General features: G+C 50.9%; 1 protein-coding gene across 18 annotated transcripts in view; it reads left to right on the top strand.

The window, feature by feature from the left end:
* LOC148650089 (SWI/SNF-related matrix-associated actin-dependent regulator of chromatin subfamily A member 4) overlaps positions 1–23,916 on the top strand; it is a 36,382-nt gene extending 12,466 nt beyond the window's left edge. For 2 of the 18 annotated variants that reach the window (XM_088603548.1, XM_088603545.1), the window contains exons 9-34: positions 1,007–1,180; positions 2,131–2,298; positions 2,651–2,701; positions 3,226–3,356; positions 4,885–4,939; positions 6,094–6,221; positions 6,890–7,037; positions 8,499–8,662; positions 8,963–9,029; positions 9,124–9,234; positions 9,580–9,822; positions 10,131–10,244; positions 10,576–10,683; positions 11,132–11,218; positions 11,931–11,977; positions 13,074–13,240; positions 13,393–13,556; positions 14,092–14,319; positions 15,037–15,114; positions 15,542–15,760; positions 16,690–16,952; positions 17,729–17,834; positions 19,686–19,787; positions 20,505–20,637; positions 21,825–21,964; positions 23,319–23,916. In XM_088603548.1, the coding sequence (XP_088459674.1) occupies positions 1,007–1,180; positions 2,131–2,298; positions 2,651–2,701; positions 3,226–3,356; positions 4,885–4,939; positions 6,094–6,221; positions 6,890–7,037; positions 8,499–8,662; positions 8,963–9,029; positions 9,124–9,234; positions 9,580–9,822; positions 10,131–10,244; positions 10,576–10,683; positions 11,132–11,218; positions 11,931–11,977; positions 13,074–13,240; positions 13,393–13,556; positions 14,092–14,319; positions 15,037–15,114; positions 15,542–15,760; positions 16,690–16,952; positions 17,729–17,834; positions 19,686–19,787; positions 20,505–20,637; positions 21,825–21,964; positions 23,319–23,351 (3,429 nt within the window). In that variant the 3' untranslated portion in view covers positions 23,352–23,916. Of the gene's footprint in view, positions 1–1,006; positions 1,181–2,130; positions 2,299–2,650; positions 2,702–3,225; positions 3,357–4,884; positions 4,967–6,093; positions 6,222–6,889; positions 7,038–8,498; positions 8,663–8,962; positions 9,030–9,123; positions 9,235–9,579; positions 9,823–10,130; positions 10,245–10,575; positions 10,684–11,131; positions 11,219–11,930; positions 11,978–13,073; positions 13,241–13,392; positions 13,557–14,091; positions 14,359–15,036; positions 15,115–15,541; positions 15,761–16,689; positions 16,953–17,725; positions 17,835–19,685; positions 19,788–20,504; positions 20,638–21,824; positions 21,965–23,318 lie in introns of all 18 variants that reach the window. The other 16 variants (XM_088603540.1, XM_088603538.1, XM_088603539.1 and 13 more) reach the window with 12 other exon arrangements.
* The last annotated feature ends 2,008 nt before the right edge of the window (positions 23,917–25,924 follow it).

Raw genomic sequence — 25,924 nt, 5'->3', positions numbered from 1 at the left:
CAACATGCAAACTCCACACAGACAGTACCTCAGGAGTTGAGCCCAGGGCCCCTACACTGCTGTGAGGCAGAAACTCCAACCACTCTGCCACCAGGCAGCCCTACCTGGAAACCACAAATAGGCAATCAATTGGTCCATCTAGTGTCTTGGATTGGCTTTACAGCAACGACAGCAGCTCAGTCTGGGTGTTGCAGCTCCTTGAGATCCTAGGATTTGGTTCATTGCTAGGGAGCCTCTTTAACAGTTCATGCCACACTGTGTTTTAGCCCAGCTAACGCCACATCACCTATGCAGTCCTTTTGTGTTGGGGAAATAACAGTAGGGTCTGGACATCTGCACGTTTGACATTTTGCGAATTCGCTTGTTCGCGATTCGAGCTGGCCGACGGGGTCTCGTATGGAAGAAGAGCAGAGCGGGGTGAAACTGAGCTGCAGGTTGCTCTCCACAGCTTTCAAGTTAGTGGAGCAAAAGATCAGGATCGGGAGGCAAATCGAGCTTGTGGGTGAGCCTCTCCCCGCCTCCTGCCCAAGTACCCAGCATTCACATCTCAGCGTGGTCTTGTTTCTGCGTTGGAGCAAACCCTCCAGGTTCTGTGTCAGCAGGGTGGAGGGTGACGGGCTGGAGACGGGCGTGTTATCACAGAGGCAGAGAGAGAAGAGAGAGAGGACACAGAGGAGTGCTTATTCCAGCTGATTGCTCAAATTTAAATTCTTTAAATGCATTAGTATTTTAATCTCCATATAAGGGAAGGTCATTTGCCTTTTAACTGTACATACCCGATACTGTAGTACATTATGAGATGCTATAGGAGTGGGCTTGGTTATGGGAATCTTTGCCTATTTGTGATGGTTCCCTCATGAAGGTCGAGACCCTACAGGACTCCAAATGTCCCGATACCTCGATCACCCCTTGTTTCCTCCTCCCCCCTCCCTCTGAGTTGCACCTGTTTGAAAGGTTCTGTCATATTAAACGTGTTCTCTGTCCCCCCACCCCACCCCGTTTACAGGAATACCTCAACAGCATCCTCCAGCACGCCAAGGACTTCAAGGAGTACCACCGCTCCGTCACCGCCAAGATCCAGAAGCTCACCAAGGCCGTGGCCACATACCACGCCAACACGGAGCGCGAGCAGAAGAAGGAGAACGAGCGCATCGAGAAGGAGCGCATGCGCCGGCTGATGGTGAGCGGGGAGGGGCGGGACGATTGCTCGGGCACAGATTGTAGAGCACTTCCAAAGAGTGAGCTGCTGAAAAGATAAGATCACTTCATCGGCCAGATACAATTTCTTGCATTAGGAATTTGTCTTTTCGCATACCCCAGCTTGCTCTCCATGAGACACACAGACAGGGAGAGAAGCTTGGGGTCAGAGCACAGGGTCAGCCATTGTACGGCACCCCTGGAGCAGTTGGGGTTAAGAGCCTTGCTCCAATAGAGTAGGATTCCTCTGCCGGCTGCGGGATTTGAACCGGTAACCTTCCAGCCACAGGCGGAGATCCTTAGCCACAGAGCCACTGCTCCGCCAGTGGAACACTGCCAAAAGTAGTGTTGGTTCATTGCTGTCAGCTGTTTCTAATTACCAGCAATTAGTCTGTGGGGTGGGATTAACTGCTGGAGCTGTATTGTGCGCTGGCGTGTGGTGTTAGAAAGGGGAATCCGATCCATCCTAGGATACGGAGAGATGCAGTGGATGTCGGGAGGATTTCCAGTTCAGGCTAGGGGGCAGAGTCCTGAAATACAAACTATTGTCTTTCCCTTCATGCAAGACCTCAAGAAATGCAGACCTGATTAGGCAACCTAATGCCAAGGCCGTAATCTGATGAGTTAATTACAGTTGTCAGAATAAGTGAACTTTGACCTTTGCCTCTACGTGGGTTCTTCAGTGGGGAATCAGGGTTTTAGATTGAAAGATTATTTCAGCTCGGGGGCCTGCAGAGGTGGGGTCGCTGCTGATGTCTGTACCCACCATCATGAAATTGGCTGGTGCACAGTGGTTCCAGGTGCAGTTTAGTCTTTTATCCAATAGGAAGCAGCTCTTCTAATGGGTTCCCTAAATGGCGGCCGTTGTATCACGCATCAAAGTGCTGTCCCAGTGCTGTCCACTGTATAAATCCAGACCTTGTCCCCCTCCAGGCTGAGGATGAGGAGGGCTACAGGAAGCTGATCGACCAGAAGAAGGACAAGCGCCTGGCCTACCTGCTGCAGCAGACGGACGAGTACGTGGCCAACCTGACGGAGCTGGTGCGCGCGCACAAGGCCGCCCAGGCCCTCAAGGAGAAGAAAAAGAAGAAGAAGAAGAAGGTGCGTGGTCTCCCTGGGGCCAGCCAGTGCGCCCACTGGCAACACCATTTCTGTTTCGGCCTGTCCCACTGTGGATCCCCTGTCATGTCAGCTGTGTGTGGGTCTGGCAGGGGGGACAGTAGCATCAAATATTATTTTCCGACTCTTGCACTTCTCTGGCTATTTGTGAAATCTTTTTTCCTTTTGTATATCGAGGTTAAAGGCTATCACAGGGGAAAAAAATTGTAATTTCTTCAACATGTCAGTGATACGAATGCACTTCTGCGTTTTTCGGCATCTTTTTGCTTGGGAATGGAACCACTGGCTGACGGGCCGAAGGTCTGAAGGTTTTCCCCTTTTTCCTCCCGTCCAGAAGCTGGAGAATCCTGAAGGTCAAACCCCGGCTCTCGGTCCTGACGGGGAGGTGAGTGTGTGGGGTGCAGGTGGAGCTCGTGTCGGTGGGGGTGGGGGGGGGGCAAATGTTCACCTTTGAGCTCGGCCAACGCCAAGCTTCCATTCCTCCATCGCCGGAAAGCCGTTTTCTTCCCGGAGAGGGTCACGGCAAACCCGGAGACTATCCTGGGAGCAAAGCGGGACTACAGCCCCGGACAGCCCGGCATTCCAGTGCTGCTACCCCTCGGCTGTTCGGTCCTGGGTTCGATTCTGACCTGAGCTGCTCCCGCTGTCCGAAGCCGGCTGGTTAGGTTAATTGGCATTTCTAAGCCGTGCCGCCGGTGGGCTGCAGTATCAAGGCAGAAGGTCCCACCCTGTGCCCTGTGCTTCCAGAAAAGGCTTGAGATGGCCATGACCTTCACCGGGAATAACTGGCTTTTGGAGAACAGATGGATGCACGGGCCATACGTGTAGATGAGGAGTCCTGGGTTCTTTTACAATTCCGAATTGCCTGCTGGTGGCTGACCGCTCCGGCCCCTTGTCCCCCTTCCCCAGCCCCTGGACGAGACCAGCCAGATGAGTGACCTGCCCGTGAAGGTGATCCACGTGGACAGCGGCAAGATTCTGACTGGGGTGGACGCCCCCAAGGCAGGCCAGCTGGAGGCCTGGCTGGAGATGAACCCGGGGTGAGTCGCCCCCATCCTTCGTTTTGGTTCCTTCTCCGTCTCCCAGCAGGCGGGTTCGATGGCCAGAATATTGGGAACCCCAGCCCTTGACGAGTGGCAGGGGCAGTTACTCCACAAGGTTCTGGAGTATTCCTCCGTCTCGCCCTGTTTCCAGCGGGCCTTGAGAAGGTTCAGTGGTGTGTGGGATTGCAACAGCGGTTTCAGAGCTCAGGAGGGTGATGGGGAGATCCAGCTTGTGCTCCTCAGCTGGGCTGTGCCTGCGATCACACAGATCAGTTCGTACTTCGTACTTCAGCACCTCATGACGGCAGACTGGTTGCTTTATCAGTACAGAGGTTCATGACAGGCTGAAGGGACTGAAGCTTTTTAATCGTGAACAGAGGACCACTGGGGGACTCGGTGCATGTATTCAGAATCCTCCAAGGCCTTGACACTGTCACCCCAGCAGACTTTTTCAGAATCAACAGTGAATCACAACCTGTAGGACACATGGAAGGGCATTTAAAGCCAAGGACAGGAGGCACCTCCTTTCCAAAAAGGTGGTGGGTGCCTGGAACAAGCTATTCAGCCTTGTGGTTGTAACCAATACTTTGGTTTCCTTCAAGAAACAGCAGGATGAGATATTTGGTTTAACTAGGCTACATGGATCAGAAGGCCTCCTCTCGTTTGCCTCCTTTTTATGTTCTTATTTTGTAGGGGATTGCTTTAGTAATAAGGATTTGTAACCAGAAGAACTTCAAACTCGCAGCTAAATTGGCATAATGCAGTCAAAACAGAGCTGGCTGTCACAGGACCCAGGTGATTAAAGAAAGTGATGCTTGTTCCAAAGTATCGGCATTGCTCTCCATCCGTGAATTTACAGGCCATAAAACATAGTGTGGAGATTGTGAAGGGATTCTAAGGCAGGAGGTAGAAAGTAAACAGTCCCAGGTAAACAAGCACCAATGCCTGAGATCGAGGTCTGGACCAAGCCCGGGGCAAAACACGAGTCAAAAATCCAGAGCAGGCGGGGGTCAAAGCCAGAGTTAGCAACACGAGCAGAGCAACCTCTGAGACCAAAGCGAACTCCAAGACTGAGCGGTGAGTGACAAGGGAAACCGGTTTAAATGGCAGCCTTAACGATCATCGGTTGCAGGTGTGGGTGATAATTACTGAAGCGGCACAGTGGGGAAGAGTCACACGTCTGATTTCGGAGCGCAGAGCTCTAGTGCCAAGAAATGATCAGGGTTCGACAGCCACTGCCACACCGCGAGCAGAAAATCGTCATTTTAAACTGCTCAATATTATTGCACCTCACAAACACCACGAGTGTAAACACTGTCCGTGTGTGCGATGGGGCATTCGTTTCCTGTAGGGAAGCGAGAGGAGAGCAAATTCAGTCCCTCCCTCCTGCCCGGGGGAGGAATGCAGCGTTTGGGATGAAGAGGTTTTCTGCTGACCTGGGAGGACCTGTGGTGTTCCTGTCCTCCGGTTTTAAGGTGTGATTGCTTGACCGCTGACGGGCTGTTTCTCTGGTGCTCGTTCACAGCTATGAAGTGGCTCCTAGGTCGGACAGCGAAGACAGTGACTCGGAGGAGGAGGAGGTATGCGAGTCATTCATCAGGAACTCAGTAAGACGCCAGATCGCCACTCATCTTCTTTTTCTGTACACCTCCTTCCTGGTAGACGCTGCTTTCGAGGGCAGCTTCTGAAGGCCCATTGAAAGGTTCCAGTGGGCACCCCGAGAATGCACGAGCTGAAAAGCTTGGTCGGTTTGCAGATTTCAACAAAGCTGTTTGTGTGTGGGGGGGGGAGGGTATCTGTTACTGTGAGAGACGCGTCCTTCTGGGTCTCACAAAGTGTGTAATTAGTTTAATTGGACATTTTAATGTGATTGGAAATGGTCTGTCAGCTAGCTGTACTTGCAGTCCAAATCCCGATGCGAAATAAATTGCACTTTGCTGCTGTCGCTTGTAGGTGTTGGTTTTAAAATGACGAATGGAGAAACGGACCAAAAATTCAGTGCTAGACTTGGGGGTGGGAATGAGGAAAATGGGAGCTAATTAAAAGGACAGTAATGAAAGGTAGCTGTCAGCACACTAGAGAGATGAAGCCTGGCTACACCGTTTCCCATAAGCGCCTTTCTGCCAGCAAAATTATTGGTGGACAACCGCTACAGCTGTCAGTCAGAAATCTAATGTACACCAAACAGTACAGAAGACCAATATAATCACTGACTGTCATGACTGCCCCTTGAATGCTGAATCTGAGCTCCTTCCATCTGGGAATCGATTTAGACTCCCCAGATTCAACTGCAATAGAACTAAATTATCTTTTATTCCCACAACTGTTCACCAGTTTAACTAGGACAGTTGCTTGTATATTTTACTTCATAATTTTTTTTTCCCATTTTCATCATGCATGTTTGTTTTTTGTTAATGAGTTCATGTTGTGTTACATGTGTTGTCTTGTACCTGCCTGCAAAGCTAATTTCCCATCTGGGACAAAGTAAGTAAGAGCTGATGGCTCATCACCATGCTCTTCAGTCCTAATGGATTACCCCTTCAGTGCCAGGTCTTGATCTGGAAGGTTCGAGTTGTGCAGGTATATAGGAGAACAGAAGGTTTTCGGCCATGTGATTAAAGCTCTGGATTTCTGAATGCAAGCTCCGGGGCTGAGATTGTAATTGCACATGAAAGGTGTTTCTCAAGCAAGCTCTCCATGGTTTGGCTCACATGTGTGCTGTCGCCCCCTACAGGAGGATGAGGAGGAGCAGCAGCAGCAGCAGCAGCCGCAGCCCACACAGGCCCCAGTGGAGGAGAAGAAGAAGATCCCAGACCCAGACAGCGAGGATGTTTCTGAAGTGGACGCCAGGCACATCATCGAGTACGGACCTCAGTGGCTTTCTGATAGGGGAGCGATGAGCCAACAGCGTGGGGCAGTGGGGGGAGCTCTGGACTCCAGACCAGAGGGTTTGGGTTCAGTTTCTTGGGTGGGACGGTGCTGTCCACCATTTAAGTCACAACATGATTGGTCTATATTTTAGTACCCGGTAAAAAAATAAAGATTAAGATTAAGTTTGCCATATTGTTTACATCCTGGAAAAAACCCTACTAAAAGTGACTTCATGTTTCAGAATGTCAGGCTGTCCCCTGAGCACAGGGGGGTGTCCAAGTCTGCTCCTAGGAGTTTAAATGTAAACATACTTTGTTGGTAACAAGCTTACTAATTAGGCTTTTTCCAGTAATTAAGGAACCAAGACGGTGCTGGTCAGTGATCCTGGTTTTCATTCATAATGAGCTCTTGGTGATTGAATTGGTCTTAATTACAACAGTTTTCAAGTATTCAGCCACTGTGGCTCTGGAGGTGCACAGAGTTGGTCTTAAACCATTTTAACGTCTCGCTCGGCCGCGCTGCTGGTGTCCAGTAGCACCAGAGGTTGGGGGGGACAGGTACAAGCCTGGAAATGGGGCAGGCCAACAACGGTGACCGGCTCCCACCCGGTTTTCGGGGCAGCGGGTAAAAATAATCCTGTTGCGCCTGGCTCTTTTCAGGCACGCCAAGCAGGACGTGGACGACGAGTACGGCGGCCAGAACTTCGCCAGAGGGCTGCAGTCGTATTACTCGGTGGCCCACGCCGTCACCGAGAAGGTGGAGAAGCAGTCCTCGCTGCTGGTCAACGGCCAGCTCAAGCAGTACCAGGTGAACGAGACTGCCGTGCCGGTCGGCTTGGTGCTCTTTTCCCCCGGGTCCTCTTCTGCCGCGTGATTGGATTCTTAGCGACGCGGACCAGCAGCTCCTTACACACATGGCTGTCTACACAACCTCCGGGCCTTTCGTCTCTCCTTATCTCCCGGCCTCCTCGACCTCTCAGGCTGTAGGCATCCGGGCCTGCCGGTGTTCTGAGGGCACAGCTGCGTGTGTGCAGCTATGTGTGCAGCCATCGACAAAGCAGTTTGTCGATGGCTGTTGGGCAAGTAGTATTTCTGCTCTTCAGCGTGCCCTCTGAGTAAGGCGTACATCTGCTGGACAGCTGCCCTTGTGGACCAGAGTTGCGCTCATCTGCTGTGCAGACCAACCACAATAAGTGGGAGGAAAGCTGTGTATAAAACCACGAGGTAGCACAGCAGAAATTTTATGACTTCCAGATTTGTCGTCCGGACACATCCTCCTAGTTGATGACAAACAGGTTGTTTAGAGGTCGCTGGATTGAGCACAGTGTCTGCAAGAGCTGTGCGGGGAGGTGGGTGGGTGTCTTGGGGTCCCTGTTCCGAAAGAGTCTTGACTGAATTTTCCTGTAGCAGAGCGGCATTCTTCTGTCACCATCTGTCCCGTCAGCTTTTAAGAGCAGCTGCTCTGACAGCAGGAGCCCAGTGGGTTTGGCAGGATCTTAAACACGGTTGGCAGCTTTCAATTAACGGCAGCTGTGAAAAACCCGAGTGGGGCAAAACAGGTTTGAGGGTAAGGTTTGAAAATATCACAGTGCGCACAGCATGAAGGGAGCCTGGCTTGGCCGCAAGAAATGGTTGCAATAAACATTCATGAAACTTAAGTTAAATGGAGGACCTAAACGATCAAATGAGCTGAAGGATTTAAGGCAGGCATGCCCAGCTCCTGTCCTGGAGGACTGCCTGTCTCGGTATCATTTTGTTCCAGCCAGTTGATCTAATTGCTGGCCTAATTGGAGCAGCTTAACAGCTCTTGGGGTGCTGCTGGTTTTAAAAGACCTGCTCGACTGTGGACCCCTCAGGACTAAAACCCCCACCCTCGGCTTCTCACACAAGTGCCAGAATCTCTTGGGCGACTTTCACATCTTCCCCAGGCTTGCTGGTTTCCTCTTGCATTTGTTTTTGGGGTCTTAACTGTTATTTTGCAAAACCTACAATGCGTCCAGAAGGGGGATGGGGGGGGGAAGTTTACTCTCACTTTGTTCTGGAGTGCCTGTGGACTTCAGTTCCCAAAGAACTCTTCTTGCAGAGTAACAGCTTGATGCTTTTTCCTAAACCAGAAGGGGAGTCATCACGACTTGTCACTTGGCCTTTTAAGTGAAGAGGCGCGGGCCTCTTGATAGTGGTAGTTGTCCGGCGATGGAAGTGTGGGATTGGAGCAGCCATGTCTTGGCAGTCTTTTGGCCTAAACTGGTACCTCTTGTTTGCCTTTCAGATCAAGGGGCTGGAGTGGCTGGTGTCTCTGTACAACAATAACCTGAATGGCATCCTGGCCGATGAGATGGGCCTGGGGAAGACCATCCAGACCATCGCTTTAATCACATACCTCATGGAGTACAAGCGCATCAACGGGCCCTTCCTCATCATAGTACCTCTCTCGTGAGTACAGCACCCAACACCCAAGGGCCCGAGTGCGACCTGACTTGTCGTCGGTTCAGTCTTGTTCAGTGCAGAAATTCAGCATAAAAAAGCCCCAGGGAATTTTGAGGTAGTGTGTTTGACACTTTGTCTTGAAAATGCACGTATGTATCGGTGCTGCATCTTTTGGTCCAGTGAAAATGTCTTGTAAGGTTTTGATTCCCAGTTGCTGGTGACTGGATGCCAGCACGTGGTCAGTGACTTCCAAGCCCTGCCTGTGCTTATTGATAACCAGCTCTGAGTCGCTTGCTTGCCTTGCAGGACTCTCTCCAATTGGGTGTACGAGTTTGACAAGTGGGCTCCCTCGGTCGTGAAAGTCTCGTACAAGGTGAGGAGCTCTTCTCTCGAGAGACGAGTTTGTTTTCTGAGGTCCGGCTGCAGTGAACCAGGTGCAAACAGTGTTTTTTTTTTCTTCATCTCAGGGTTCCCCAGCAGCAAGACGTGCTTTCGTCCCTCAGCTCCGCAGCGGCAAATTCAACGTCCTGCTGACCACTTACGAGTACATCATCAAAGACAAGCAGGTTCTTGCCAAGGTTGGTCGTCCAGTTGGCTTTTCCCTATTCTTACTGCACGCCAAGAGGATTTGTGTGCGATTCTGGCTCTTTACGTAGCGTTTCATTATGTAAGCGACCTCTAGGAATATTTTCCAAGGGTGTTGCAATTGTACAAAATGGACAAAAACTCTGCAAGTTTGCAATAAATGCTGAAAAAGTGAATAATATTAATTTAAAAATTAATAACCAAAATGGATGTTTTTCTGATAGGAGCGTGATTTTGACTTCTCCCGAATGATTTCGAATAAAGTAGATCCGGTCTGGTCGGTTGACAAGTGGGTTTTAGCTGTTTAAAGCTTGTCGCTGCCACTCCCCCCCCCACAGATCCGCTGGAAGTACATGATCGTGGATGAGGGTCACCGCATGAAGAACCACCACTGCAAGCTGACCCAGGTCCTCAACACTCACTACCTGGCCCCCCGACGCCTCCTGCTGACCGGCACGCCCCTGCAGAACAAGCTGCCCGAGCTCTGGGCGCTGCTCAACTTCCTGCTGCCCACCATCTTCAAGAGCTGCAGCACCTTCGAGCAGTGGTTCAACGCCCCCTTCGCCATGACCGGAGAGAAGGTAGTGCCCCTGCCCACCTCGCTGCTCCCTTCCCTTTCCCAGAGCTAAGGGATGTATCCCAGGAGTCTGTGCTAGTGAGACCTGTGATTGTGCGAGCATGATCTTGTGCCGTGATCCCACCCCATTGATTACATGCTTTCACCATGTGCCGAGGGCACGCTTGCGGAATGCGAGGCCTTCCCTGCGCTAGGCTGAGGAATGTATCGGAAGCCCTGATTGGAAGTCGGAATTAATTGGGTCGGGGTGGGGGGTAGGGGGGATTCTTGAAAGATCTTTCCCTCACGGTGTCCGGCTCCCGTCTCTCCCAGGTCGACCTCAACGAAGAGGAGACCATCCTGATCATCCGACGTCTTCACAAGGTTCTCCGGCCCTTCCTGCTCCGCCGGCTCAAGAAAGAGGTGGAAGCTCAGCTGCCGGAGAAGGTGAATTATTTGCCAGTGTCAGTTCTGTGTCACCTGTTGCATGAACTGTTAGGAAAGGGCTCGGACTGGGAGTGTTTTTTCCGTCGGTTTCTCCTTTTCGCAACATCCCTGTGGCAAGAGCCGGAGCCTGCACTGTGGCCACCTGCTTCCACTCCTATCAGCTCAGCATTGAACAGGCTCTGATTTTTTCCAGGATTTTTACAACCTAAAGCTTGCAGATAGACGGGATCCTTTCGGAGGCTTCTATTTTTAAACCGTACCAGCTTGTCTGATCTCGCCTGCTCTCGTGCCTTTTTGATTTGTTTTCTTCCCTTGCGCCCATGTGTTGCAGGTCGAATACGTGATCAAGTGCGACATGTCGGCCTTGCAGCGGGTGCTGTACAGACACATGCAGGCGAAGGGGGTGCTGCTCACGGACGGCTCGGAGAAGGATAAGAAGGTAGGAGGGGCAGCACTTGGTGCCCAATATAACTGGTGACAGAGGAGAGACCGTAAGAGACTCGCACGGTCAGAGCTACACCTGACAGAGCTTCTGTAGGATTAGACTGCGTCACGCTGAAAGTGTCGCTTCCTGCTGAGTCCTTTGGTAAATTCTGGTGTTTCTGGTGAGTAACTTGTCTCCAGGTTCTGGGCCAGTGAGAAGCTGGGGGAGCTTTCGCCTTAGTCGAGTGGCCCTGCCCTCGGCGGGGCATGGCTCCGGTTCGGCAAGTGCTGCCGCCCCCCTGCCACCGACGTGGTGGCGGCCCCTGCGCCTCCCGCTCTGGCGGCCCCTGCGCCTCCCGCTCTGGCGGCCCCTGCGTCTCCTGCTCTGGCGCGCCCACCGGCGCAGCCCCTGCGCCTCCAGCTCCCACTCGAAGGCTGACGGCCTCTCTCGCTCTCTTGCGCAGGGCAAAGGCGGCACGAAGACACTGATGAACACCATCATGCAGCTGCGGAAGATCTGTAACCACCCCTACATGTTCCAGCACATCGAGGTAACGGGCTGCATGGCCCGGGTCTGCCGGGGCTGGGTTCTGGTTTGGCCCGAGAGGTAAAGAGGTCGGGACGAGGGAGAGGGGGTTGGAGTCGGCAATGGGGGTAAGGGAGTACATCCGTGCCTTGAAACTTTTACTCTCCCTCCACCCCACCCCACATCGCAGCCTCTTGTCAAAATTGTAGCTTTTAATTGTGACAACACTCCCCAGGAAGAAACGCATTCCACAGATGTTCCTTACCCTGATGGGATTAATCTGGGATGTTCCCTCACCCAGTTTTGCTTTCAGTTATGTGGCCGACGGTTGAATCATGTTAAATCACAGGATTTCTGATTCAGGCTTCCGGGCGGAACAGCGATAGGAGGACACGCTGAGCAGGGAATTGCTGTTAGGATTCGGTTGTGGTTGTGCTTTTTTCATCTGTTCAAAAAGTTGTTTTGATGTTTACCGAACATGGGTAAGGTTCAGAAGAGTAGTATTTCCTGTTGAATCCAATGGCTCCAAGCCCATAACTAGAGCCTGGTGTGAATGTGACGTTCCCAATGGCCTCTCGGAGAGAGCGGACGTGCGCCCCAGGGTGCTTTCCAGATGGCAGCATCTGGAACTGGCGAGGCCCGTTGGGCTCAGCTCTGGGTCCCACACGCTCGCAGGTTCACCCTTTTTTTTTTTTGTTGTTGCGAGATGTTTTAAGGTCTGAAATTCTGTTTTGCAGGAATCCTTTTCAGAGCACTTGGGCTTTACGGGAGGCATCGTACAGGGGTGAGTGTCGTCCTGTTCAGTCGGCTGCGGGCTGAGGGACCACCCGCGCGATCTCTCGCCCCTTCCCGAATCCTGCTCTTAAATTCCCGGGATTCAGCAGACGGCCCCCACCGGCCCTCTTGCTGTGGAAATGCCTTTTTTTTTTAAGTTTCTCCTTCCCTGTGCTCCTGTCCTGAAAAGTTTTTCGTATTGTTTCACAGTTTCCAACAAACTGTGACGGAGCACCCCCATGCGCTAGGTGCTCTCTCGGGGCTCTCGAACTGCAGCCTTCCTGAGGCTCTGGGAAGTTTGGCATTTGGTGGTCTGCTTTAAGATGGATTTAGGGGCCTGAACAGAAGTACAGTAAACCCTCGGTGTAATGGACTAATACAGTAGAACGGGGTGTTCATTAATGCCAGATGGACAAATAAAGGTTTATTTCATGCTGAAAAGAAAAGAGACGCAATGTTTCGGCTGTGGAGCCTTCTTCAGGTGTGGAGACACCTGACTTTTCTTTCTTTTCAGTATGCAATCAGTCCTTTGCAGCCTACCCATGCTGACACAGCTCCATACTTGATAATTGCCAGATAGCTATTAAATCACAAGCCCAAACATTATTATATAAGAAAAAAAATTCTACCCATTTATGGTTTCTGCATCTTTTGACTTGAACTGTTGCAGTCAATGAAAATGATTCCTGTGTCTTTTATATCATAAATATACTCCATAACTTTTGCTAAAGCATACCAAAAACAAATGCCCATTGTCAGCACCTGGCCTACCCCTATAGGGCACCATTGATATTCCTGAGTTCTTAACCTACGTCGTATTTAATTTTACCTTGTTTTATTATTATTTGTGCATTGCCCTGATATTGCGAGAAAAGTCCGGTATTGGTGATTTTCTGATTTTACGGGCAAAGTTCTCCTCTAGCAGATTTTGTCCGCTCCATCCGAAACCCGTTGAACAGAGGGTTTGCTGTGTCATCCTTGTCCACGTATTGAAATGACTGGACTTGCTAGTAATCAAGGGCTTTGACCTGGGCTAATCCTCACTGCAGTCTCCACCCCGTCCTCCCCTGCGGTCAGTAAAAACCCCTCCCGTCTCTGTGGCGCAGGCCTGACCTGTACCGTGCCTCGGGTAAGTTTGAGCTGTTGGACCGCATCCTCCCGAAGCTGAGGGCAACCAATCACAAGGTGCTGCTGTTCTGTCAGATGACCTCACTCATGACCATCATGGAAGACTACTTTGCTTACCGCAACTTCAAATACCTCAGGCTGGACGGTGAGTAAGGAAGCATGGCTTTTTTTGGCAACCGTATCCCTGTTTTTGCACGTTGACACTCACGTGCTAGCCTCCCTTACCCGTTTCAAAATGGAAACGGCATCTTAGTTTTTGACCGTTTCTCCGCTCTCCTTTCGTCCCGCCATGTACAGGGACCACCAAAGCTGAAGATCGCGGGATGCTGCTCAAGGCGTTCAATGACCCCAACTCCTCCTACTTCGTGTTTCTGCTGAGCACCCGCGCTGGGGGGCTGGGGCTGAATCTGCAGTCCGCAGACACCGTGATCATTTTCGACAGCGACTGGAACCCCCACCAGGTGAGAGGGAGCACCCCTCTTTCCCAAGACGCGGGGGCTTAGCGGCGGGATTCCTGGGCACGGTTTGTGACCGATTCAGTCAGCGATGAGGGCTGCACTCCGCAGAGCTCAGATTCACACAGATACCGTGCGCTTCTGTATTCACCCTGCTCGATGGCGAGAGAAAACGCCCCCAGTATTTTGGCCTGATGTGTGAAACTGTAAGCAAGCTACATTATTGCAGCAGGCATTGCGATGGGCTCTTGGGTGGATCATGGGTCAGAGGTTTCCCAGGCGTGGCCTAGATCAAGGCCTGAGGTTGCAGGTCTGGGTCTGGGTGGTGGAACTCGCAAACCATGATCCAGGTTCTCCTGCGCACCCCGATCTTTGCCTTCCTGAGCCAGTGCAGGGTTGCTGATGTGGCTTGAGTTGATAGCTGGGGTGCGGCCAGCTCTAGGCTTTTAAAGGAGGGGGGTTGGCGGGGTAGAAGCCTGCAGCCGGCCTGCTCAACTACCCCCCACCCCCCATGCCCTCCCCCGTCTCGTTCCCTTTCCAGGACCTGCAGGCGCAGGACCGCGCGCACCGCATCGGCCAGCAGAACGAGGTGCGCGTCCTGCGACTGTGCACGGTCAACAGCGTGGAGGAGAAGATCCTGGCCGCCGCTAAGTACAAACTGAATGTGGACCAGAAGGTGATCCAGGCGGGCATGTTCGATCAGAAATCCAGCAGCCATGAGCGGCGGGCCTTCCTGCAGGCCATCCTGGAGCATGAGGAGCAGGACGAGGTCGGGGCTCAAGGGGTGTGGCGCAGTGGGGGGGTGTGGGTGGGTGTGACCTCACTACGACATCCATACCCACGCCCCCCCCCACTCCTTATCTCTCAATTCAGTTCAATTCAAGGTGCTTTATTAGCATCTCTCTCTCTCTCTCTCTCTCTCTCTCTCTCTCTCTCTCTCTCTCTCTCTCTCTCTCTCTCTCTCTCTCTCTCTCTCTCTCTCTCTCTCTCTGCTCTACGCTTCTGACTGGTGCTGACCAGCTCCTCTCTTTAAACTGAAAGCGGAACAATTGCAGATCTCATTTTCCTTTTGTTTCTTGTGCCTTTAAAAATTGCAATTGTTTCAGACACTTTCTACCCTTTAACACCTTACTGATTATTGCTCCTTAATGTTTTTAATACTCGTGTGCTCTCTTTTCCATTTCCCTACTAACCTTTTCCCCTTCTTTAAACGCGGGTTTTCAGAAATGTCTCTATTTAAATGTGACTTTTAAAAATTTATATTGGCCTCTTTTTTAAAAAGGGGGGAGACAGCACCTTTTCCGTAAAACCAGTTGTCCTCAAAGAAAACGTGCAGAACGTTTTTGTATGTTAGCAGCACCAGCACAAATTATAGTTCTGCTCATTGAGTATAGTTTAGATTTTTATTAATCACGGATCCCTTACCCCCTGGTGTGGTCCGGTACCCCTAAAATTGCCACTCGACTAAGATGCCCTCTCACCCTAGGAGGAGGACGAGGTGCCGGACGACGAAACGGTGAACCAGATGATCGCCAGGAGCGAAGAGGAGTTTGACCACTTCATGGTGAGTCTGTCCATTAGAACCCGGGACATGCCGTTTCCCCCCCTCCCACTGCCCATGGGATGAACTCACGGATGGGCATGAAAACCACCCCTTGCTCTCGTGCTCTCGCTCCTACCCGGCAGTAAAACTGCACACAGTTACATCTGCTTGTGTATCGTTTCTGTTAAATGGCCGTGCTCTCCATGAGACAGGCAATGAGAGGCAATTGCAACTCTGGTACTACTCTTGCTGTAATGATTTTGGGAGAGGCACAAGCGTCTTTGTCATAGACTGCTGCACCAGGCGAATTAAATCGCACCTGTTATTTAACTTGCTTATGTTAGCTGCTTATTGCCTTATCGTAGCTGCATTTCCCTTTCGATTAGTTGGGACGTTGCAGCCTGTCACTGGTGGTGGGTTCACGTGCGTGTGTGTGCCCGTCTCGTAGCGGATGGACCTGGACCGGCGCCGCGAGGAGGCCCGGAACCCGAAGCGCAAGCCGCGGCTGATGGAGGAGGACGAGCTGCCCACCTGGATCATGAAGGACGACGCCGAGGTGGAGCGGCTGACCTGCGAGGAGGAGGAGGAGAAGATGTTCGGGCGCGGCTCCCGCCAGCGCAAGGAGGTCGACTACAGCGACTCGCTGACCGAGAAGCAGTGGCTCAAGGTGACCCTTCTGTTTTGGAGTTGCCAGTTAAGGTGTTGCTTAATGTGGCCTACACAGTGGGGAATGAGCAAATACTCCCCGGGCTGCTCTTCCCCCTAGACACGCCTGTCCATCCCCTAGACACACCTGCCTGCTGGCCTCAAGCCACTCTCCCCCCCTAGACACACCTGCCTGCTGGCCTCAAGCCACTCCCCCCCTAGACACACCTGCCTGCTGGCCTCAAGCAACTCTCCCCCCCAGACAGACCTGCCTGCTGGCCTTAAGCCACTCTTCCTGCCTAGACAGACCTGCCTGCTGGCCTCAAGCCGCTCTCCCTGCCTAGACAGACCTGCCTGCTGGCCTCAAGCCGCTCTCCCTGCCTAGACAGACCTGCCTGCTGGCCTCAAGCCGCTCTCCCTGCATAGACAGACCTGCCTGCTGGCCTCAATCCACTCCTGCCTAGACAGACCTGCCTGCTGGCCTCAAGCCACTCTCCCCCCCTAGACACACCTGCCTGCTGGCCTCAAGCCACTCCTGCCTAGACACACCTGCCTGCTGGCCTCAAGCCACTCCCTCCCTAGACACACCTGCCTGCCTGTCCGGAGCCACTGAGCCACTCCACTCTTTTGCCCTTTTAAAAGAGATGACCTGCAGGTGGGCAGTTCAGAGGAGTCTACATACACTTCCCCGAACAAAAGCCAAAGGGCAGGGCAAAATGAGCTCAGCGTAAGAGGCTGATGGTTAAAGTCTGGTCTAATAAAAACGTAGGACTGTGAACAGACAAAAGTTACATGTTCCAGACAAAGCAGGTCCAAGTTCATTCAGTCTTGCTGCTGACAAAGCCCAGACATAAAACCACTCAGCCAGCATGCGTAGGCCCCGTCTGAGCGAGCCGTCCGCCGCCCGTGTCAAGAAGATGACCAGGCCGCTGCCCGTCCTTCCTCCTGCAGGCGATTGAAGAAGGCACCCTGGAGGAGATCGAGGAGGAGGTGCGGCAGAAGAAGACGACCCGCAAGAGGAAGCGCGACCGTGACCTGGACCTGGGGGCGCCCTCCACGCCCACCACCAGCACGCGCAGCCGCGAGAAGGACGAGGACATCAAGAAGCAGAAGAAGCGCGGCCGGCCGCCCGCCGAGAAGCTCTCCCCCAACCCCCCCAACCTCACCAAGAAGATGAAGAAGATCGTCGACGCCGTCATCAAGTACAAGGACAGGTGAGGGGCGGGCTGCCCCCCAGGGAGGGGTGCCCGCAGTGAGAGGCCGAGGCCTGGCAGCTGTGCCACCTGCTCCTGCCAAAAGCTCCTGGGTTTATCTGTGCCCTGTGGGCACTCTACCCGCCTCTCTGCTGAGGAGAGGTGCTGCAATCTGTTTTTTTACACACAAAGAATTTCAATTCTCTTTCTGGGTTTCAGTCCCTGGTGCCCGTTGTCCTGCAGTCCGGGAGAATTCGTTCTAGATATTTTCTTGACCATTGCTCCACAGCCTTCCCCCTCGCTTGCTCTCCTGACCCATTGTAGCTCGCAACAGCTGCTTGTTACAGGATTCGCTTAGATGCAATAAGATATTTTTACTCTCTTCTTTAGGACTTGAGAGCAGTGTGTTAAAGCTGGGTGGGTTCAAGTCCTAGGTGTGGGCTCTGCGCTTTTATCCCTAAACAGGATACTACCCAGAAAGCTCCAGGGCACCAGGAATGCTGGGATAATACCTGCACTGGGCTTATGACCTGCACAGAGGGGTCCTTTACTTCGTTCTGTTTACAGCACAGATACCCAGAACTGCTTTGGCCACAATCTTTTATTATTTTTTACCTTGATTTAGACTCGCAAGCAAACCATGTGAGGGGGAAGGTTATAGATGCAGAAAGATAGGCGTTGAACAGCAGGCTGTGTTAACAGTCTGTCCCCGGGTGGCGAGCGCTCTGAGGCCCGTGGTGGTCAGTTTTGACGGCCAGTTTCTCACCTGGCCCCCACCCCCTACTTTTTCACAGCAGTAATGGCCGGCAGCTGAGTGAAGTGTTTATCCAGCTCCCGTCCCGCAAGGAGCTGCCTGAGTACTACGAGCTGATTCGCAAGCCTGTGGACTTCAAGAAGATCAAGGTAGGGCAGCAGCCCCTCACTTCTGTTTCACTTCTTTACACAACGGGTGGCGGGAGTCTGGGACAAGCTACCCAGCCATGTTGTTGAGATCCATACCATGGCTTCTTTCGAGAAACAGCTGGAAGAGTTCCTTCAGTGAGGACAGGGGGCAGTTCTTTGCACAACGGGTGGTGGGAGTCTGGAACAAGCTCCCGAGTCATGTTGTTGAGGCCGATACCCTAATTCTTTTAATAAATGTCTGAATGAGATCCTGGGATCCGTTGGCTAATAACTACAAACAGGATCTGATGGATTCAGATTGGGCTAAGTGGCCTCCATTTTTTTACCCTTTTTTACGGAACATAATGATCCCCCTGGGTCAAGAAACAAAGCTTCTTTCAGTCGGGCATTTTAGACTTTTGTGGATCCCAAAAAAGTGAAAGCCAACTTGAAAATCTGCTGATTGCTTTCTTGCTCTGTCCAGAGTTTGATCATGTGAAATCAGAACAGTGGTTGATTAGTTGTTTATTTTGCATGTGTGTATTAATTGTCCAGTTAAAACAGTTTTAATCGCTTAGTTAAGTTATTTATATTAGGTTGCTTAGGGAGGTTATATAAAATATTTGCAAGTCTCACTGCTTGCACTTATTGGCTTTTAAAGGCGGAAAACATCAATTACATGTCCACCTGTTTTGGATAAACTAAGCAGATGAAAATGAATGAATTAACACGGTTCCTTTAGATTTAAAGGATCAGTGTTCTATTGTGGTGTTTTGGAACAAGCCTATGTGTAATTATTAACCCTTCTTGAAACATTCAATAGTGCTTTCCTGGAAAAGCTTTGAGACAAGTTGCTTATCAGATCAGCTGTCTACCAAGTAAGGAAAATGCATTTTTCACTAAAGATTTTATGTGGTAATACAAAAGCTGTAGAAAAGAGATTTTAAGCATTTACCAGTGAGCTGGTGATACATACCCCTTAGGAATACAGGGTGTACAAATGTAAAGCACTGTGTTAAAATACTGTGGATTTCTCTATAGGAAGCAATTGACCCTAAGATGAAGGCTTCTTGGAAAGGTAGACTGTTGTCTTTCTTTTGAAAGTGTTAAATTGCAGAAGACGAGTGCTTCTGCATCAGAGAGTTTGGCACAGGGGACAAGGCATTGTCTAGCAGCACGTAGTGGGCTGTCTTTCCTCTGCAGCACCTTAAAGAACTGTAAGCAATAGTCGTGGGGATCAGTATCCTCAAAGCTAAGTGCTAAATCAGCAGCAGTCTGGGACTATCTGTCACGTACTGTACGTCAGTGCCTGGTGTTCTAGAGCATGAGCACTTTGATCTCATTGTCGTATTCTGTTAAGAGCCAGTCATGCTTTCACTGCAGAGTTTCAGCTTTGTTAACTATTAAAATGTTGCTAGTAGCTCAGTGGTCCGGGGATCTGTGTTTCTTGAAGGATCCAAGAGATTTTATTTCCATAACATGTCGGGGAGCAAATTGTTCCAAATCTTCTTACAAATCTTCATTTCAATTATAAACTTTCTTAGTTTCTATTTGTGAGAAGGGCTTTTAATTTTAGTCCTGAAATCCGGTTATCCAGGTTGACTTTGTCCATAGTCTTTGAGGACAAAGGCTCCTCTGTTCAAGACTAACAAGGTTCAGTTCCTTGAACCGGTACAGGATGTTCCCCTAGGGCCAGGATCAGTTAACCTTTTGTCCTCTTTTTGGACTGATTCCAGAGCGGTATAGTCTTTCCTACGTGGTGACGCATAATATTTTTCCCAGCCCTCTGTGAATCCCTTCATTTCTGTCTTTGATGATGGAACTGTCAGGTAGGCCATCTTTTGACAAAACTGCTCCCGTCTTTTGCCGCAGGAGAGAATCCGGAACCACAAGTACCGCAGCCTCAACGACCTGGAGAAGGACGTCATGCTCCTGTGCCAGAACGCACAGACCTTCAACCTGGAGGGCTCGCTGGTGAGAGACGCCGCTCCCGCGCTCGCACTTTCACTGAAACAGACACACCAGCTCCCCGACTGCTCAGCAGATGTGGAGGACAGAGGAAGTCTCCCACCCTCCTTCCCCAAAAAAAGTAACTTAAAATGCACACCCTAGTTTTCAACGGCTAGTGATTGGGTGTTTTATTTTAACTTCGACTTTCAAGGAGCTTTCACAACCAGTAATCCATCCATCCGGTTTCTAGCTAAACTTGGAACCTTAGATCATAGAACATGAGTACTTGGAACATTACAGGGTTGTGGGGGAGCAGAGCAGGGTAGGCTAGCTAGTTCATCACAGGGCACACACAGACACAAACACAAGCGCACTGGCACCAGGGGCAATTTTCCAAATAACCAGTGGACCTACCAGTGTGTCTTTGGACACAAACACCTGGAGAACATACAAACTCCACACAGTCACCAGTTATATAAATGATTTTTTCATATCCATATAGCAGGGTTTTGCAACATTTAGATAAGACTAGTGTTGTTTCTTTGAAGTGGTTGCTGTCGGGGCGGACTGCAAATTAACTCCTTTCTTTCTGAAAGACATATCTGCTGCCTCCTGCAAACATGGCTGAAAGCTGTGGATAGTGAGGTGCCGTGTTTCATCGTACAGCCGCCTGTCTCCAGCTGTGCGGGAATCCGTTCAGTGTTCAGGAGTCACGAACACTTCCCCTCCCTGTCCCTGCAGATCTACGAGGACTCCATCGTGCTGCAGTCCGTGTTCACCAGCGTGCGGCAGAAGATCGAGAAGGAGGAGGACAGCGAGGGCGACGAGAGCGAGGAGGAGGAGGAAGAAGTGGACGAAGGCTCCGAGTCTGAGTGTAAGGAATCGGTCCTGTGTCCTGAACTGCTTTAAGACTGGATGCATTTAACATCATGGCATGTAAAGAAACTATCATTAAACGTGGAAGAGTCCCTTTTAAGATCCAGTTGGCAATTATGCAATTCCACCACCTGCCCAAAGAGGGAATCAGTCCATCTTTGGTTTCAATCGACCCTGCTGCTAATAAAAATAATCCTTGCACTTATATGGCGCTTTTCTGGACCCTCCACTCAAAGTGCTTTACAGGTAATGGGGATCCCCTCCACCACAACCAATGTGCAGCCCCACCTGGATGATGCTACTGCAGCCATAGTGCGCCAGTAAGCTCACCACACACCAGCTGTCAGTGGGGAGGAGAACAGAGTGATGAAGCCAATTCATACAGGGGGATTATTAGGAGGCCATGATTGGTAAAGGCCAGGGGGAAATTTGGCCAGGATACCGGGGTAATACCCCTGCTGTTTTTGAAAACTGCCCTTGGATTCTTAATGACCATGGAGAGTCAGGCCCTCGGTTTTATGTCTAGTTCAGATAGTGATGCGAAAGCTGCAGAAATTGTAAATACCCTCTGTACTGCAGCCAGAATAGCCTTTTGCTGTTCTTTTTAAGCTTGAATCACAGCACCTTAATGCCTGAGACCGAGAAACTAAAGAGCCCTGCATCACCTACAGTTGTGTGAAAAAGATGTAATTGGAGATACTATCTCCCACAAGATTAATCCACTGTCCCAGACACATGTAAATACTCCCAATGTAGAATACTTACCATGCAGAAACATGTCCTGGAAAATGTGGATATTTGCAAACTGACTTTTCAACAACATGGCTGCGTAGCTAGAAAACTTTAGAGAGAGTGCCAGTCCTGCTGGAGGGCTGGGGGATCATGATAGTGCTTTTGTTGTACAGCGTGGCAGAGGAATACACAGGGCTGCTTTGCACCAGCAGTGTCACTCTGGGCTTCTTCACATGCTGAACTGCAATGATTAACATTTGCACAAAACAACCCGAGAATGTATGGAAATCGGTTGTGTGATGCAAATATGAGACTCTGGCATCACTAGTTAAGCTGCCTGGGGTCATTCCTGAGGGATTGGCAGCCTCCGATGTTACTGGCTTTGCAATGCTCTGCTTGGCTGTGCTGGAAGCACCCTCACGCCCCTGTTGTGTGTCCCGCTGTCCCGCGCAGCTCGCTCCGTGAAGGTGAAGATCAAGCTGGGGCGCAAGGAGAAGAGCCAGGAGCGCGGGAAGGGCCGGCGCCGGCCCGGCCGGGGTTCGAGGGCCAAGCCCGTCGTCAGTGACGACGACAGCGAGGAGGAGCAAGAGGAGGTGAGGGCCACCAGGGGGCGCCAGATCCCACCCATTTAATTACCAACACGATCGCTGACGAGTATCAGTTTGCTGGTGTTGGGTAATTGCAGAAGCTGTTTTTAGCATCTTTTGCAAGAACAGGTAAAGCATTATTGCAGTGTTTCCCTTGCTCAACCAGAAAAGGAAGGGTGTACTCTCAGTAGAAGATCTGATTATTTTATCCAAATGTAAAATCTTCAAAGCAGGTTACAGTTGACTTATTGTGATTTTTGCCATTTTTTAGCTTGGTAGGTCAGTGATTTATCACATTCTGTAAGCAAATCCACTATTGAGTTCTCTTGAACCAGAGAATCCAGTTTATCCCTCTCCTGGAATCAACTTTGTCCGGCAAGAACCTTATATGTAGGGGTGTTGGCAGGAAGTAATGCCCTTAACTCTCGTAAGAACATAATTTTTACAAGAGGAGCCAGTCGGCCCATCCAGCCTGTTTGGTAGTTTGTAGTTAATTGGTACCAGGATCTCATGCAGCAGAAACCAGGGTATTGGCTTCATCAACATGGCTGGGCAGTTTGTTTCAGGCTGCTCAACCCTTCGCCTCCTGTTCCCCGTTTTGAAAACTTGCTTCCACCTGTGCTCTCCGGTTCTCATTGGGCTGCTGGTTCTGGAGAAGTCCACCGGCTTTGAGGATCGGGAACACGGGTGTCAGATCCTGTCGGAGACGCTTGCAGAACTCCTGGCTCGCCCATCTCGCAGTGACCCCTCCTTTAACGCGCTCCGGTTACTGTGCGAGTCTTTGTGAATGTCCCAGCTGCAGGCTGCCACAGGCACTCTTGGGAGTTGACATTCCAATGATCACACCAGGACAAGCGAGACAAGCCAAACGGCCCCCTCGTGTTTGCATCCGTGTTTTTTTACGCAAACGAGGGGGCCGTTTGGCTTGTCTCGCTTGTCCTGGTGCGATCATGGCAAATAAGAGATCGCTTTATTGGCCATATACAATTTCTTGCATTAGGAATTAGTCTTGGATTCGGAGCACAGGGTTAGCCATTTATACAGCGCCCCTGGAGCAGCTGGGGTTAAGGGACCCAACGGAGTAGAATTCCTCTCCCGGCCACGGGATTTGAACCGGCAATCTTCCAGCCACAAGCGCAGATCCTTAGCCACAGAGCCACCACTCCGCCCTCATCAATCCAAGGTTGTGTCCCGGCCGATTGGGATGGCTTGTTTCAGGTCCCTGGTATCCTATCTTTATATAACAGCCTTCCGGTCTTCAGGCGGGTTCCGAGGCAGTTGAACCAGAGCGTGTGGCGGGATCACAAGGGCTGCAGTGCGGAACTGACGTGCCGCTGTCTCCCTCCCTCTCTCTCTGCAGGAACGCTCTGCTAGTGGCAGCGAAGAGGACTGAGCTACATGAAGGACCAATCCCACAGCTCCCGTCACCCCTGAGCCCCCGCAGTTTTATGTAGAGCAAGCAACGGGTTAAGGGGTTAGTTGTCATAGATGAGCAGATTTTTTTTTTAGTGAAAACCAACTATCTTAAAAAATCATGGATGAAACAAAACCGAAGACAAAAGCAAATAGAAGAGAAACCTACTTCCATATTTATACAGCAGCTGGTATGAACGTGGGACTGTTCTGCCGTCTTGCCATTTTCTGGCAAGCTCGTGAAGCTGTAGCGCAATCGTGACAGTGGGAACAGTTCTGGTTTTTAATTTTTTTTTATTTCCATGGCAGTACTGTATGTACAGATACAGTAATAGGAGCCTGTGTTTTCCAAACTGTGAATGCATGTGTGTTGTCAGTTGAAATGCACTCCAATGTGCTGTTCTGTATTTTAAACCTAAGCAGGTCATGATGACGGCCCTCCCCCAGGGCTTTTATTTAAAGGGTTTAAGGTGGGGGGGGGGGGTGTCTTTCTGTTTGTGTCAATGTCACTGGATCTCGAACTACAATAAAGAAATCTTACCGATCTTGTGCTTTTTGTCTTGTTTCTTCCCTTTTTTGGGGGGGAGAAAGTTGGAACCTGCAGTTATTTTTGTTTTCTTCCCCCATCACCTCCCGTTTGAGAATAGCTAATTAACTGCACTGCCCAAGCTGTTCGCTATTCGAACCCGGGCTCCACAGCTGCCTTACAGGATACTTAGCAGCAGCTGGATTGACCCATCTCCTATAAAGATTGCAAGTTTCTGGGTATGTGGCAAATCTGTGATGGGGGTTGCTGGCTGTATGTAGGGCCAAGACTCTTGCCCATCGAACCCTGGCAGCATATTGCTTAGGAATTGTGCTGCTTTCCTGCAAGCATCTGCTAGGCCACAGGGGGCGCTGTGGTGTGAGACTGCTCTGGCTGACTGATCTCCCACTGCCCGTGGTGTAGCTCAGCCCTCTGTGCTTTGCCACTATCGGCTCATGGCATGACCCTGGACTCGAACCCGCAACACCGAAAGAGATCAGCCTGAGCACGGTGCCCTCGGGAAGAAGTGTGGGCCTCCGGGTAGGACAGGCACCCCCTCATGGTGCAAGGCGCACCTCTTTGCCCACACGTCTCCAGTCGGGGCCGGTCGAGACCCTGCTGGGACAGGGAGTTCCTCTAGCAGGGCGCTAGTCAAGCTGGTGATTTGTGGAAACCTACAGGGGTTATGGCTCCTCCATGGTATTAAACCATTACTTGTTCCTTTGCACTGTGCCGCTAGATCAGTACGCTGTCTCAGCCTTGCGCACGTCTGGCCTTCTGCACCAATCAAGCAGGCACAGCAAGGCTATATCCCCATCCTGGGGAGCACGCTGCAATTTTAACATGGCTGGTTGATTTGGACCAGTGTTTCTGGCGTTTAGTCCTTTCCAAGCTACTGGGCAGCAGATGGAAGCTAATAACGCAGCCGACTCACAGCGGTCAAGTCCCCGTTCAGGCAGATATCGCTCGCTGGCCCCTGCTCGCATGCCCAGAGCTCTGGACTGCACTCCCAGAATTCCCAGCGCAAGCGACAGACGTGGGTGAAATTCTGCTTGCCCCTGTGAACTGCCTAGGGCCCCTGTTCTCTCATTCGCTCTGCTCGCCTCCGCCTGAAGCCAGCTGCTCCTCTCCGTGCTTGCTGTGTCTGTTATCATTCCTGTGCTCGGGGAAATCAAAGTTAACTCTGCGTCTGAAGTTATAATGTAGCAGCCTGGAAAGCTGGAATCTAAATTTCCTGCTTTTTAAATTATGGCACATACCGGAGAAATCCTCCAACATTTAAGTTTAGAAAAATGTATTTGGAAATATAAAACAGCAATGATATGCTGCCCCAACCATGCACATTTTGTATGTTCTTGTCCTGTAATGTCTCCAGAAATCATTCCAAATCTGTTTCCCTGTAATACTTTCTTAGCAAGTTGAAAGCTGTGGTGGAGGCAGAGTGGATCTGACAGCGCTGCCTAAAACGTTTAATGTGTAATATTGTCATGAATAGGCCTCAGAGCAGTGTACGACTCTAGCTTGAGTCTCCTTGAGCTCCTTCCTACTGCTTTACCCTGAAGGAATCTTGTAAGGGCTGATACAAGTCAGGAGAAATGACATCCCAGACCTAAAAGCAACAAGGCCCTGACATTAAAATGAACACATTCACACACGAGTGCCACAAATCAGTGGGTGAGAGGCTGTTCATTTTTCCTTCTGAACCCACCTGCGGTATAATGTCAGTACCCGTGTCAGGCCCTGCACTGTGGTGTGCTTGGTGGTTCTGTGACCTCCCTGTGTTTGTATTTGAATATGGAAACACAGAAGGAAATGAAGCAAGGCAAGAATGAGCTGCACTCTGACTTTAATGGATGGTGTGCCACAACCTGGCCCACTGCCCTGTTTCTGTTCCGGAAGGGTGTGAGATCACAGGGTTTCAGAGGCTGAACTGAGTGAATTACTCCATTGGTGTGTCCCAACGTCAGGAAAGGAGAACTCTAGAAAAATGCACAACCCTGACAGAAGATGTCTTCCTGTACCCACAA

Source organism: Lepisosteus platostomus, chromosome 13 (genome assembly GCF_059453375.1).
Source record: "Lepisosteus platostomus isolate fLepPlt1 chromosome 13, fLepPlt1.hap1, whole genome shotgun sequence".
Lineage (NCBI taxonomy): Eukaryota > Metazoa > Chordata > Actinopteri > Semionotiformes > Lepisosteidae > Lepisosteus > Lepisosteus platostomus.
This window is presented reverse-complemented; position numbering and strand designations above follow the sequence as displayed.